This window comes from Podarcis melisellensis (assembly GCF_964234715.1).
Source record: "Podarcis melisellensis genome assembly, chromosome: 3".
Classification (NCBI taxonomy): domain Eukaryota; kingdom Metazoa; phylum Chordata; class Lepidosauria; order Squamata; family Lacertidae; genus Podarcis; species Podarcis melisellensis.
Window position 1 is genome coordinate 19,495,883 of NC_138530.1, and position 16,237 is coordinate 19,512,119.

At 46.2% G+C, this 16,237-nt stretch overlaps 1 protein-coding gene across 1 annotated transcript in view; it reads right to left on the reverse strand.

The window, feature by feature from the left end:
• Positions 1-2,411: 2,411 nt before the first annotated feature.
• The window catches only part of TTC7A (tetratricopeptide repeat domain 7A), a 180,273-nt gene continuing 166,447 nt past the window's right edge, over positions 2,412-16,237 (reverse strand). Inside the window, exon 20 of the mRNA XM_081903881.1 lies at positions 2,412-2,741. Coding sequence (XP_081760007.1) covers positions 2,520-2,741 — 222 coding nt within the window. The 3' untranslated portion in view covers positions 2,412-2,519. The remainder of the gene's footprint in view (positions 2,742-16,237) is intronic.

Sequence of the window (16,237 nt, forward strand, 5' to 3'; positions counted from 1 at the left end):
TACATTCTACCTACCTATCCTAAAAACATAAATGTTTTCTAAAGTATAATCACTAAAAACAAAGCTCGGTCAAATTATATGATCAGGTATTTTTCCTTGCAACAAATATCTAAAACAGAATAAAATATTAACAACCGGGAAAACGTGAACTGACAAAGGCCCTTAGTTTTGATATCCAAAATTCAGTCTTGCGGCTCGATGCCATTAGCACAGAGGCGCCTAATGTCTGTGTGCTTTGACAGCGCAGTCCCTTGAGTAACCCTATTAAGGCCTATGGGCTTCTTTCAGAGTAAGCAGCCAAAGCAGACCCGTTTTATTTCTCTTCCTATGTGTGGATATCTTCGTGTAAGCTCAATCTGGAAGCTTTGTTGAAAAGCTGAAGGAGTTCCGGGCGCCATATTTTAAGGAAGAGATTTACAAACCGGAATACTTCTAACCTAGGATGACAATTGGTTTTGGAAACTTAAGTTCTGTGAGCAACGATGGAAAGAGCTGGGTATGTTTAGAGAAAACAAAGTTAAAGGGAAACATGACAATAGCTGCCTCCAAATAATTAAAGGACTGTCACTGAAGGATGGAGCAGAGGGAAGAACTAGAACAAATGAATGAGAAAGTCAGCTAAATGTCGGAAGAACCTTTCCTTACAGTAATAGAATGAGATGTTGGACTAGGTGGGTCATTGGCCTGATCCAACAGGCTCATCTTATGTTCTTATGAGCTGTTTGAGCGTAGAACAGATTCTGCCTCAGGAGGTGATGGGCTCTCCTTCGCTGTCGGTGTTTAAGCAAAGTCTGGATGGCCATCCATCAGGGGTGTTGCAGTAGTTACAACTTCCTCCACTGAACACAGGGAGGTTGGATTAACCGGCCTTTCAACTCTTTGGTTCTGTGTACCTGGACAATGTGACAAATTCCTTCAGAAAACTGCACACATTCAGAACGGAACAAATCATGGTTTTGAGGGGGAGATGGGCAGTTAGGGTATAGTGCCCCTACTTTTTTAAACAGGCCTCTTCACAATCCATCAGACATCCTTGGAAAATAAAAGCCGTGCTTGGGCCTAGTCCATTTGTTTAGATGGCATTGATATCTGGAAGAAAGGCGGCTCGTGCTGTGGAGCAGGGCCATATAGAGTCCTAGAATTGTAGAGCTGGAAGGCTGTCTCTTTAATGCAGGAATATGGTCAGGTCATGAAAACTACAGTCTGACAAACATAAAGGGAAGAGGAAGCCCTTCCTTCCAGGGTGCTGTTGATGGGGAAAGGCTTCCCATTTTAGTGTGTCAGGAAAATTGCTATTAAAGCAAATTTAGAGCAAAGCCATGAACAAGTCTGCAGTCCTAAACATTACTGAAACTATCACCCCCTCTATTCCCAATGCCATTGTTTGTGTCAGGAATGGGAAAACTCCGGAGGCTTTGATGATCTTGTCCCACCAGCGTGGTAGGGAGGGGTCCATTTCTCCCTCCGAGGCCATTCCCCCCCAAACCACGCCTATATGTCAGTTGGTGACATTACTGGGGTTCAATTCTGCTGGGTGCTGCTTCTCCATAATGTTCCCTCTGGGGGAAAACTCCAGCGAAGCAGACCCCCTCCTTCCACCCTGCAGGTCAACTCTGACAGGCAGAGCCATTGTGACATCAGGTGATTGACAAGTGGGTGGCCCCGCCCAGCTGTCAAAGTTGGCTGGCGGGGTGGTAGGAGATAAAAGATTTGGTCCACCAGGCCATCTCTGACTTATGTAGTGAAAACACCAGCATCCACCCATGCACAGGGAGGAGGTATCAGTCAGGTTGGGAAAACTCCAGGATTTGCAGAAGTACTTTCCCATTTTCTGAGTAAAGCAACCCAGAAGTCTTATGCCAAGAGTGAACTGGCAAGGTTCCCCCACCCACACAAACCCTGAGTCTTCATACTAGTTAGTTTTACAGCACATGCAATTTTTCTTGCTTAGGGGTGGTGTAAAGATGACAGCATGATGCAGACTTGGGAAAGGCCTTGCATTGCTCATCAGCAATGTCACAGACACTATCCAATAGGTGCCAACAATATGCGCAGAACCGCATTATGTTAGGCTTGCAAAACCCACCAAGCTGATTCAGCCAAGGAAATTGTGACCTGCCAGGCGTGTGACATACAATCCCCACTCCCCAATCTGCCACCAAATGTTCCATTTTTGCAATTGAAGAAAGGACAGGAGAGTATACAAGTGCCTGCAGCACTGCCATGCACTCTGGATGGCCCGTGTTTTTGGGTGAAGGGAAGTTCAAGGCAGCACCGCAAATTGCAGCAGCCCCAGCAGCTAGAAAAATAATCGCATTTCCCCAATCTGCATGTTGGGAAAACGCATTATCCCTGAAATAGAGCCACTTCCTTGGGTAAAGGTTTCTGAATTCTAGGTTAACAAAAGGAGCCACGTATATATATATATTTATTGCACTGTAAACAAATTGCGTATTTGATATGTGTGCTGTTGGAACTACCTCCACGGAACACATGTGCATGGAAGAAATTCTACGCCATCACAGTTCCCTGGGGATGACTGTGAACGGCACGACGGGGCTGCTGGATTCGAGGTCCAGAGCCGTCAGGAAGCACTCCACAGCTGCTTCATTTTTCCCCTGAGCATGAAGTACTTCTCCAAGGCTGTTCCAGGCTTTGTGGCTGGTGCTCTGTACCTGGACTGCGTCCTGCAGAACCTTCTGAGCCAAGTTTCTCCGCCCGAGCCTGTTCAGCACCAGCCCCTGTCAAGGAAAAGCAACCCGGTGTTAGCGCATAATAAAACCAAGCCGTTCAGTAGTGTGTCCGGTAAGGGAACCAGACAGGAAAATAGGAAGTTGCCTTCTGCAGAGTCATCTTGCTCATCCTCCAACAGCATCCTGCTCCAACCATCCAGATGTTTTGGACCATCACACACACACACACACACACAGACACACACACACACACACACCTTGGCCATTGGCCATGCTGTCTGGGGCTGTTGGGAGTTGCAGGATAAAACATTTGGAGAGCACCGGGTTGGGGAAGTCTGACCCAATCCATCACACCTTACATCCTGGTGGCAGGCCTGCTTCTTCAAACACAGTGGCAGGGCAGGATGTGCCACTTTTAAAAAGTGGTGCCATTTTAAACTATACCCCATATTTTTATTATCTAGTCCTCCAGGGTGGGTACCTTTTTTCCAGTTGCAGCTGGTAACAGCAGTATGGGATGTAGTGCAGCCATAATGTGTCGGCGTAATAAAGCGCAAGGAAATGTAAATTTGTAAAACTTTTTAGGTAAATAGATGGCAAAAGGAGGACACATATGATACCTATGCTCAGTTTATCATTTATTTAGAAACTGCCTGCTGTGGTTTTTCTCCCCCCCCCCAACTTCTTTTCTGTTTATCATACTTCTGTGTACTTTTGGTAAAAGAAAAAGAAAAGAGGGGGATACCATATACAGGGATAAAGTGACAAGGAGTCCCAAACCCTCCGGCCGCCCACAATTTCACCCCTGCAGTCTGTCCCCTCCTCCTTTTTGCATCCAGGACTTAGTGAAACCAGCCCAGCCTTCCTACCGACTGAAACTAGGGAGGAAACCACTGCTTGGAATAGTGGTGTGGCACTGGGGGACAAAATCCTTTCCCAGGGGGATTATGGCTGTGTACATACTGTACATTTAAAGTGCTCCCTCCCAAAAAAATGTGTCCAGGGAGCTGTAGTTTATCCCTCACAGAACTACAATTCCCAGGAACCTCAAACTACAGTTCCCAGGGTGTGTGGGTGTGATCCTGCTCCCCCACTGCATTTTAAGGGGGGTGGGAGATAACAGAAAGGGATGTAAAGGCATGCAATTTGGAAAGGGAAAGGTTGTGGAGATAAGAGCTGAAATGGCTAGATCAATTTAGGAAAAAGCTAGACCACAGCTGGACAGAATAGCTGCGCAAGAAGTCATCTACACCTGGGGAAATCATCCAGCTGTTCCATTGTGTGTGTGTGTGTTCTTATAAAATAAACCACTGAGTTTTCTGAGCTCAGAACCTATCCACCTCAATGATGAATGGAAGAAAAAACATGGGGTGTTTTGTTCATGGCGTTGCTCAGATGCCCTGTTATTCTGCAGTAAATGCCCATTGTGGAAGCAGCTCAGGATATAAAAATGCTGATAGCTTCCTGGGTCTCAGGAATGGGGTTGAAGGATTACAGTCTCTTTTTCCAATTTTTACAGCTCTGTATTTTTGACTCCCTAAAGCTGGTATGACATATAGCACTGAACACTTTGTTTCCCTGAAGAACCCACCCCTTGAGAGATGCTGAGCTCTGGCAGAATTTTACATATCCCCACAGAGTCTGGCAAGCAGTAAACAATGCCTTCATGTTGTTGCCATGTAAGAGTCCAGCTGGGATCTGCCCACGATGCAGAATGGAAAGGGGGTTGGGGAGAGAAAGGAGGATATTCATATATCCTCCCGCGAAAGGGCAATTTACATTTTTAGCTGGGCATTTTTTTTATTTTTTTGGTAGGTTTCCTAATGAAAGTTCAGTTTCTTGGTTTCCATAGAAACTCGTCTTGTTGAGGTGCATGAATAATTTTTTATGAAATCAGCAGAGATCTAGGGAAGATTAGCAATTAGTATCCTGTTTTCATTTTCATTTTATTTTAAAGCAAATAATTAACAGCGTCACCTCCTCGTTTTTCTGGGCAAGGTGGAACGGCTTTTCTGTTTCGTTTCTCTACATGAGTTTTATTTATTTTCCTTAGACCAATATATAATCTGCTGGGAGGTGAAGCCTCAGGATGTCAATTATGAGTCCTGTGAATTCCTCAGGGGCTCTTAACTCCTGTTTGCATCCAGTCACGTCCCAAGTTGGAAAAGAATGTCGCTGTGTTCGTAAGACTATAAGGAAGAGGGCAGCTGGATCCTACTAAGGGTCAACTTGGTCCAACAACCTCTTTCCCACAGCAGCCGATCTGATGCTTCTGGGAGCTCACAAGGAGTCAGAAAGGAAATGGTCCTCCACCATTACTGCCCACCAGCCACCAGAATCTGGTGACATAATGCCTCTAAACTGGGAGCATCCATTAAGCCAGCAAGGAGGATAACTGTTGATAGACTCATTATCCATGAATGTGTCTAACCATCTTTTAAAGCAATTTAAGCCAGCAGGTCCCATCGTCACATTTTGGTTCCCTAAGTGAATTCTGTGCTCTGCAAAGAAGCGCTTTCCTTTTTGTCTGTCCTGAATCACCAGCCTGCCGCTTGGTTTTTGCAGGATGATCCGGTGTTTTGAGAGGGGAAGTAAATGGCTTCCGCTATCCAGTTCCACCACGCATATTTTCAAAAACCCTGCTCGTGTCCTTTCTTCCATTACTCCCTACAACCTCTCTATTGGGCCTTCAGTCAAAACTCTCCCCAGGCTACCTCCATCATGACCCTTCTTCACTTGAATGTTCTTGCCTGGCTGAAATGTGTCCTTGGGCATAAAGCCTCAGGCTTACCTACATGGAAGATAAAATCATGGAACTGTAGAGTGGGAAGGGACCCGAGGGCCATCTAGACCAACCCTCTACAATGAATGAATGGTAGGTAAAGCATCCATGACCGATGCCCACCCAACCTCTACTTAAAAAATCTCCAAGGAAGGAGCATCCACCACCTTCCAAGGCAGTGTGTTCCACTGTCGAACAGCTCTTACGATCAGAAGGTTCTCCTTGATGTTTAGCTGGGATCTCTTTTCTTGTAACTTGAATCAATTCAAGCTAAAAAAGCCAATGCAATTCTGGGCTGCATCAATAGGAGTATAGCATCTAGATCAAGGGAAGTAATAGTGTCACTGTATTCTGCTCTGGTCAGACCTCACCTGGAGTACTGTGTCCAGTTCTGGGCACCACAGTTCAAGAAGGACACTGACAAACTGGAACGTGTCCAGAGGAGGGCAACCAAAATGGTCAAAGGCCTGGAAACAATGCCTTATGAGGAATGGCTAAGGGAGCTGGGCATGTTTAGCCTGGAGAAGAGGAGGTTAAGGGGTGATATGATAGCCATGTTCAAATATATAAAAGGATGTCACATAAAGGAGGGAGAAAGGTTGTTTTCTGCTGCTCCAGAGAAGCGGACACGGAGCAATGGATCCAAACTACAAGAAAGAAGATTCCACCTAAACATTAGGAAGAACTTCCTGACAGTAAGAGCTGTTCGACAGTGGAATTTGCTGCCAAGGAGTGTGGTGGAGTCTCCTTCTTTGGAGGTCTTTAAGCAGAGGCTTGACGACCATATGTCAGGAGTGCTCTGATGGTGTTTCCTGCTTGGCAGGGGGTTGGACTCGATGGCCCTTGTGGTCTCTTCCAACTCTATGATTCTATGATTCTAGTGAGCCAAGGAACTCAGCGGTATTCGTTCTCAGGTGTGTTACTTTTCCAGAGTGACTCAACTAGTGACCCCTAGTTTGAATAAGAGTCACAGTTTGCTTTACATCTGCTGGACTATTCTGTGATCAGAACATTACGGATACAGTGGTACCTTGGGTTACAGACGCTTCAGGTTACAGACTCCACTAACCCAGAAATAGTACCTCAGGTTAAGAACGTTGCAGAAATCGTGCAGCAACGGCAGCGGGAGGCCACATTAGCTAAAGTGGTACCTCAGGTTAAGAACAGTTTCAGGTTAAGAACAGACCTCCAGAACAAATAAAGTTCTTAACCCGAGGTACCACTGTAGATGCTCTATGATTCTATGAATTTATCCAATTAAACCTACTGGAGAACCTGGCCTCTAGCAGCTGAAATATGAAATGATGCCATGTCTGCATTGGGCAAGGTTTTCTGTATTACTTTCTGATTACTTTCATTTTTATATTTTTAGGTGTAAGCGCGTGCACACACGCACACACAAAACATCAGGGAATTGACATGCAAGGATGAGGCATTCTAAAAGATGAAGAAACAGAATAAAAGCAGACCCATCTGAGTTATAAGAAGATGGATCTTCTTATCTCCAAGGAGAACTGAAACATGAATGCTGTCAGAAAAGAGAGGCTACACCAGGTATAGGCAAACTCGGCCCTCCAGATGTTTTGGGACTACAACTCCCATCATCCCTGACAACTGGTCCTGTTAGCTAGGTATGATGGGAGTTGTAGTCCCAAAACATCTGGAGGGCTTAGTTTGCCTATGCCTGGGCTACGAAATGGGTCTTCATGTATGCCATGTAAAATGAGGAAGAGTGATGTCCATGCCCCGAGATTTTTAGAAATGTAAGGCGCTGTATTATATTGGCCATTGAGCCCACATCTCAGAGTGGGCTGTGTGAAGAACACCAGTCGGCCATTTAGGGCCCCTTTTAGCTATCAAGGAATGTAAAACAAGGCATAGAAGAGAAATGCAGTAGCTCAGCTGCAGAGGCTGGGATAGACCCCTGCCCGAAGACTTGGAGAGCTGCTGCCAGCCAGTGCAGACATTACTGAGCTAATGGACCAGTGGGCTGACTCAGTAGAAGGCAGTTTCCTTCCCATGTTCTTAACGAAGAGGAAAGGAGCGAAAGAAAGCCACCCTGCTCTTTCTGACATGATTTCGTAGGCAGAAGGAATAAAGCGGAAAAAACACTCAGATCTCCCCCCCTGGGGAGGAGCCCCCCCCAATCAAAGGAAGCCTCCCATCTAGGGCACAAAGGCAGCCCACCACTCCCCCCTCCCTCCGACTCCTGCTCTCTTTCATTTTGCCAAATGTTAACAGAACCCACTGCTAATGCCTTTGAAGCTTAACGATGATAAAACATTTATTGGCATAAAAGGCAGGCCCCTAGGCAGCCTTTCAGAAAAAGCCCAGCCTCTGATCCCTTCCCAGGGAGCCTCAGACAAACAGGAGAAGAGAAACGGGGAATTGGAGGCAGAGAGGAGAAAGAGAGGCCTTTTTATTTCTTCCAGTCCTGCTGAACGTCCTCGGAGCTTAACAGTGGGCTGCGTGGAATGCTCTGCAGACAGCCCTGCTTTCTCCGAGACCTAAATGGAAGCGGAGCAGTGAGCGAAGGAACAGAAAGGTGTGCCTCGTCCACGCATTTAAAACAGACGAGGCACAATGCGCTGCTTGTCTCCCAGAGTCCGTCTGCAGCTCTGAGCGCCACTGGCTCTCAGGCGCATAGGATGTTGCCACAGGGGCAGCTTTGCCAAGGACTGCAGTGGGGCCTTTGTCAAGCACAAATAAGAGTGCTTCCTGCTCCCTCCCGTGCCAAAGGGCTGTGTGTGTGTGTGTGTGTGTGTGTGTGTGTGTGTGTTTTAAGGCATGCTCAGGCTGTCCTCATGCTTATTCAGTGACGCCAGCAGGATTCCACAAGGTTTCTTAGTTCTGGGACAGATGAGACTAAACATACTCCCAGCTGGCAGGCCGGCATGATGGGAGCATTATTATGCTGTTTGCATTTACTTTCTGTATGCAGGGCCTGCCCCTTGCAATTCACTGTTTACCCAAATAACATTTCTTTCTTCCTCCAGCCCATTCTTTGCGCTACAGGGCAGGCTTTGTATGTGTGTGCATGCTAGGTGGAAACACTGTTTTGAGAGATGGCGTTATCCACCTGCCCCTTTTCTCCAAAGCACTTGACTTTCTTTTTGTCCTTTCCCACCTCCACCCCCATCATTCTGCCCGGACGCTGAGGTCCAGTGCTGAGGGCCTTCTGGCAGTTCCCTCATTGCGAGAAGCAAAGCTATAGGGAACCAGGTAGAGGGCCTTCTCGGTAGTGGCGCCCGCCCTGTGGAACGCCCTCCCATCAGATGTCAAAGAGATAAACATCTACCTGACATTTAGAAGACATCTAAAGGCAGCCCTGTTCAGGGAAGTTTTTAATGTATTTTTAATCTTTGTTGGAAGAAACCCAGCCAGATGAGTACAAATCATCATCATCATCAGTGGGGGGGGGGGAGGTTGGGGTTGTGGGGTCCACTGATTCTGCAATCGGTGGGGCAGGGGGAGTGGGGCACTGTTGCTGGCATTTGTCTGTCTCAAGAGACAATGGAGTGCGCCTTCAGGGATGAAGTCAAACCGCTGCATTGGCAGCACCAAAGTCACCTCCCCTGCGGTGCAACCCTGGGCAGTGTGTTTGGAGGTACTAGGCTGCCCAACAAGACCTCCTTCTCGGCCTCGCTGATGTGGTCCAAAGGAAAGCAGAGCAATACGTTTGGCACCAGCTTGGCTGCAGGAGTTGCTGGAAGGAGGTGTACAAGGAGCCATCCAACCGCCTTAGGGTGAGGACCAAAGCTGGAGAAACTACCCCAGAAGGAGCACGTTTTCTCCACCCAATGTAATGCCCTTCTTCTCATACCCCAGACAAGGGGGGGAAAGGAGCTTGTTGCAGCAGGAGGGGGAGACACCCTTGCCTCTTCACCAGCCTGACTCATCTCTGCCTCTTGGCCTCCCTCCTCTCCTGCTTCAGCTTCTGCCTCTGATTCTGAACTACTCTCTGTCACAGTCTCTCCCAGCTCACTAAGCCCTGTTTCCTCTTCAGCTTCTGACCCTTCCTCCTTCCAGTCTTCTCCCTCTGACCACTCACTGTCATCTCACTACTACTCCTTGGGCTCTGAGCCTTCTTCCCTTGCCGGTTCCCCAGGTGGTTCCTCTCACAATTCCTCTGTATCCAACCAGTCCATGACAGAAGGGCTGTACCACATGTTATTTTGGCACACCTGGATCGGACGCTTGCCACTCCCACATTCACAACAGGCTTCCACATCTTTGTTCTCAGCTCCAAGGCTTCATAATAAGACAACTCCTCATCCATGCTGCTGTTTCATCAGCCAGCCGCATCTACACGGCACACAAACCTGCACATTTAATAAATTCCACAATAATCCTTGGCTTCAAACTCCACAGTGATGATGTGCCCTTTCTCTCCCTCTTGTCTCCTCAATCTCCCTTTCCCTTTAAGAGCTCTCCCAATTCTTTGTCCTCCTCAGCGAAGCCTGTTCTGGCATCAGCTGAAAAGGGCATTCTAATGCGGGCTGAGCCAGCCCAGGGCAATTCAAGTACGGAAGGAAAAGCTGAATTAATGATTTTAAAAAAGAGATCACCCATGACAGGAGGGAAAAGCGACACAATGCATAATGTAGGGCTCATCCAGCACATACGCAGGTAAATCTGGGAGGCAGAGCCGGGAATCTCTGCAGATAAAGCAAACTAGGCTATAGGACAGGGGTGGGAAATCTCAGGCTTGGTGGGGTGGTGAAGAATGAGTCCCCCCAGGTCTGTTTATGTGGCCCTGCAATTCTCCCTCGGCCAGGCCTCCTCAGGTTACACCACTCACTAAATGGACCCTGTTTGTTTTTAATGAAAGGGTCATCTAGTTTAGCCCCCTGCAATGCAGTTAGAACTGGATATGGAACAACTGCTTGGTTCAAAATTGAGAAAGGAGTACGGCAAGGCTGCATATTGTCTCCCTGCTTATTTAACTTATATGCAGAATTCATCATGCGAAAGGCTGGGCTGGATGAATCCCTAGCTGGAATTAAGATTGCCAGAAGAAATATCAACAACCTCAGATATGCAGATGACACAACTTTGATGGCAGAAAGTAAGGAGGAATTAAAGAACCTTTTAAGGAGGGTGAAAGAGGAGAGCGCAAAATATGGTTTGAAGCTCAACATCAAAAAAATGAAGATAATGGCCACTGGTCCCATCACCTCCTGGCAAATAGAAGGGGGAGAAATGGAAGCAGTGAGAGATTTTACTTTTTTGGGCTCCATGATCACTGCAGATGGTGACAGCAGCTGCGAAATTAAAAGACGCCAGAGTCGGACACAACTAAACAACTAAACAACAACAACAACAAAAGCAGGAATCTCAACTTAAAACATCCATGACCGATGACCATCGAACTTCTGCTCAAAAACTTCCATGAAGGAGAGTCCCCCATTTCCTAAGAAAATCTGCCCCACTGCCAAACAGCTCTTACTGTCAGAAAGTTCTTCCTGGTGTTTAACTTGGAATCTCCTTTCTTGTAACTTGACTCCATTGGTTCGATTCGAGCCCTACCCTCCGGAGGAGGAGAAAACAAGCTTGCTCCATCTTCCATGTGAGAGCCCTTGAGATATTTGAAGATGGCTATCGTATCTCCTCTCAGTCTCCTCTTTCCCAGGCTAAACATACCCAGCTCCTTCAACCGTTCCTCATAAGGCTTGACTTCTAGACCCTTGATCACTCTAATTGCCTTCCTCTGCACACGCTCCAGCTTGTCAATATCCTTCTTAAATTGTGGTGCTCAGAACTGGCCACAGTATTCCAGGTGTGGTCTGAGCAAGTCAGAACAGAGTGGTAATATTAATAACGGTACTATTTGTTAACAGGGCCTAGAACTATCCTCCACTCTCCCTTCATAAAAAATTAGGCACCAGGACCTGCCCTATATCTTCGGCAGTCAAGACAGCTGCAAATAATTCCTATCACTTCTGCACAATCTTCCTGTTCTCCATTAGGAGAAACAGTGCAATTCTATACAACTGAATGAGAATGATACAGCCATGTGGATGGGCCTCATCATACAAGTATTTCCCAATCAATGCATGACATTGGCACTGATCATGTGGCTGAACATGGGGAGAGGGACCATAGCTTAGTGCTGAAGCACATGTGCTGCCCACAGAAGGTCCCAGGTCCAATCCTTGGTGTCTCCAGCTAAAAAAGTTTAGGCAGCAGATGGTGCCATAGATCTCTCTCTAAGATCCTGGAGATCTGCTGCCAGTCTGAGCAGGCAATACTGGCCTAGACCGGCAAACAGCCTGATATGGTATAAGGCAACTTCCACCATACACCCAGCCCATGTAGCATCCAGTCAGCAGTCCATAGAGAAGTGTCTCTTGCACCAACGAAGATGCACAATAAGGCCTGGAGGAGGGGTGGGAAACCTTTTTCTGTCGAGGGCCACATTTCCCCAAGGGTAATCTGTTGAGGGCCACATAACAGTGGTGGGTGGAGCCCAAACCCAAAGTGGTCGGGGTTGAAGCCTCTCTTCCTGCTGGGCAACCCATTTTCTTTATTTCCCTCAAGAAGATCAAACCTATCCATTCTTAAGGAAATCAGCCCTGAGTGCTCACTGGAAGGACAGATCCTGAAGCTGAGGCTCCTATACTTTGGTTTCCTCATGAGAAGAGAAGACTCCCTGGAAAAGACGCTGATATTGGGAAAGATGGAGGGCACAAGGAGAAGGGGACGACAGAGGACGAGATGGTTGGATAGTGTTCTCAAAGCTACCAGCAGGAGTTTGACCAAACTGCGGGAGGCAGTGGAAGACAGGAGTGCCTGGCGTGCTCTGGTCCAGGGGGTCACAGAAGAGTTGGACATGACTAAACAACAACAAATTTCTCTCTCTTTCTGCCACCCCTTTCTACCCCTGGTTTCCCCTGCATAAAATTGGTTTGAAGGTCACAAGTTGCCCATGTTGGATATTATTCTCTCTCTGTGTGTGAGAGAGAATCATTTGTTTGAGAAACAAGAGAAGAACGGAGGAGAAGTTTCAAGAAGCAGCTGAAGGCTGAGGTTCTTTTGTCTATGCAAGGACATTTTCTGTGGGAACTGTTCTTTGGACATGGGTCTTCAACCCTGAAGGAAGGAGCTGCGTTGAGATATAACTCTGCTAAGTATGGATACTGGCACACACGCACAGCAAAAGGGATGCCAGACCCAATCCTTCTAAATAATCCATCAGAGGTTGATGGATTGATCCAACAGCCCATTCCTAGCCAAGGGACTGGATTTGATACTGTGGGGCATGTATTCATTTTGCTCGAGAGTTTTCTGCTCTCTGCAACCTCATTTCTTTCGCCTATTATTAATGACATCATCCATATAATTTACAGCCAGCTCCTTCACACAGGCCACCCTGCTGTAGCAGCTACTAGAAAATGCAGAAAGATGTAACCAAGAATGCATCAACCTTTGGGGGCCCTGGCTCTGCCGTGTCTCCTGTCCTTTGGGGAGCACTTCTTTATCTTTCCTTAACCTGAAATGATTCATAAATCATAACCCTTTATGCATCAAGAGGCATTCCTGAATTATATATAGCTCTGTATTTTCTATTACATGCTGAAAAGAGAAAGGATGAGAGAGGGCGTGTGTGTCAAGTCAAAGCGAAGATAAAGAATTAAAAACTTCCTATAAATATTGCATGCTCCTTGATGGGATGGAGGCCCCGCTACCTACAACATTATGATATTAGAGAGCTGTAACGTATTTCACTGTAAAGTTCACTGATGTGCATTAATCCTAGTAGCTCCTGAACTCACCTCTACAAAATTGCAAGTGGTTAATGTCATAGCACATGCATGCTCATCGCTTGGAATCACAGAAATGTAGAGCTGGAAGGGACTCCAAGAGTCGTCTAGTCCAATGCCCTGCAATGCAGTTATCTCAAATAATAATAATAATAATAATAATAATAATAATAATAATAATAATAATAATTTATTTATACCCCGCCCATCTAGTTGGGTTTCGCCAGCCACTCTGGGCGATTTCCAACAGAATATTAAAATACAAAAACCTATTAAACACTAAAAGCTTCCCTGAACAGGGCTGTCCTCAGATGTCTTCTAAAAGTGTGGTAGTTGTTGTTCTCTTTGACATCTGGTGGGAGGGCATTCCACAGGGCAGGTGCCACTACCAAGAAGGCCCTCTGCCTGGTTCCCTGTAACTTGGCTTCTCGCAGCAAGGGAACTGCCAGAAGACCCTCAGCGCTGGATCTCAGTGTCCGGGTATCTATAGCTAGATTTTAGCTGTTGATCCTACTGAATAAGTGAATGGAGGAAAAGTACAACCTTGCCACATGCACACATTTCCTAAAGTCTGCCTAAATAACAACTGTCTTGACATCTGACCCATTATTATAATTTTACTGTGTGCAGCCAGGATACACCATTCTGCTGCTGGATCCAAATGACCTGGTTGCCCTGGAACAAGAGGAGTTTTTCCCCTGACCCCAGTTTTAATTCCCTTGCATTTGGATTCTGTTCAAAGCCTGTCTGAAAGGTCACTGCTCCCTAAGGACTTGGCTTTTTAAAATAAAAATAAAAATATTTTGAGATATTAGAAACACAGGAACATTCTTGGGATTCTTGTCCAGGCCTGTGAGCTAACTGAACAGAAGCCTGGTGGAGCCAGTGGGGAACTGAATGAAGCATCCAAACAATATTCTTGCAATTCCCATTTAGGACTGCCAGGGTACTGTCTATGGTGACGTGAATTTGCCTTGGGTGCAGCAGGCAGTCGGGCCACTGCTCATTCCACTCCATTCCACCCTATTATTTGTGCCGCCCCCTCCCCACCCCCAGCCCTGCTTCTAACCACACACAACAAAGGGACAGGTACCGTAGATGCTTGGTCTCTGCAGTGTAATAAAGAATTTCAGAGCAAACGTGCATTTTGAGTTCCAGTCTCAGTGGGAATGCAGAGAATGCCCTTCAGAAAGCAGAAGCTTCTCTCCAGCCCCTTGCTGCCCTGGACACTTCCAGTTAAACATGTTCCCTGCGTTGCCACCTGTTATGTACTGAGTTGAAAAGGATCCAAAAGGCAGCAGTCTGATTGGTCCAAGAACAATAGGATTCAGAATGCAGCAGTCTGATTGGTCCACAGGAGCCACCCAATCCAGCTGCAGGTGGAAGTGAATCCGCAATCAGATTGGCCTACAGGTGAATCCTGGAATTAGCCAATCACGTGGGGCCCATTGTGTGAATAATATATATAAAGCAACATTCTGGGGGAACTTCCGTTCCTCCTCACCACTATAAGCTGAATAAAGAGCAGGAAATCCACTCTCGACTCCGAGTATATTTCACCACCCATTCCTGCTCCATGCTTCATGTTAAATTAAGATAAACCAGACCGCAAATTTCAGCATGGGGTTTGCATAATAAGCAGAGGGGAGAGAAGCACAGGAGCATTTACAGTAATGTTGAATTGAGGTGTTTTGGTGGGGCCTGTGTGTTAGTAGCTAAATACTAGATGCTGCTGGTGGGTTTTGCAGTTAATTTAGCGTATCACACACAGCTTTTCTTTTTATTCAAGCCTCAAGGTTGCCAGCTCTCAAAGGGCGAGAAGGATCGGTTTGCCAATAGGCCCAAAATGTCCATTTAAGTTTTAGGAACCAAAAAGGGGAGACTTGAGCAAAGCAAGAGCGATCGGTGTTCTCTGATTCTGTATCCTGACTCTTTCCCCTTCCCCGGCCTCTCTCGGTGGCCCCCCCTGGGATTTTTGCTCTTACATATGCCATGTGCCTGCAGCACAATAGCGTGAAGCAGGTGAACCGCCGAGAATTCGGCCAGGAAGCATCATCAGATGGTGCAGTGGCTCAAGGGAGAAATTTCATTGCTTAGAATGGCCTGATGAACATGCTGCGGCCATATGCTGTGGCCTATGGGGTCATGTGCAAATGAGTGAGGAAAGCATCCATGAAGACCTAGGCAGTCATGTGCCCATCCCTCCTCAAGTTTTACAATGTGAAGCACTGCAGGAAGAATGAAAATGTCAATACTGAGATTGGGACTAATATCACACAATCCCTGATCCCTGAAACTCCCCTCTTATTTTCTCTGTTCTGAAGGCACTCAGCAGCTATAGTTCGCTGTTAGAAGGAGTGGTTCCTATAAAATTCAGGTACAGTATACGACTTCTTTGGGAAAGGCCCAGACACTGCAGAACTGGATACAAGTCACCCACAGAGAGGTAGATTTATGCCGTGACCATATAGTATCAAGATGGAACAAACTCAGATGTATCAAACTGTCTTGTCAACAACAACTGTACAACCTGTATTTTCATAGCGGAAAAGGTCTGCTATGCATTTGCATTTAATTCTGTGCATATGCTCAAGATTTGTTACAACTTAAATTAATCTTTCAGTTATATTTACAATCTGGGAAGTATAAATATGGGGTGGAATGCAGAGAAGAAATGCCCAACCTCAAGTTCTCCTGTTTCTAGTTGCTTCAGTGAGGGGTCTTAAAAATATGTTTGTAGGCATGAGGAATTCAAATCTGCTATTATTTTTGTGATTGGACAACCGTTAGCTTGGTACGTCTATGTTTGATGAAGAAGAACATATAATGCTTTTGGGAAAATGAAAGAATTTTAATTTTACCTTCTGAATATGTCAGGTAATGCCATAACAACAACTACTACTACAATTGCAAGTACTTGGCAATAATTTGTAATGCTTTTTATGCACTTTTGCACATGTTCTACTTACCAAGCAAAACTAAATATTATATTTTGAATT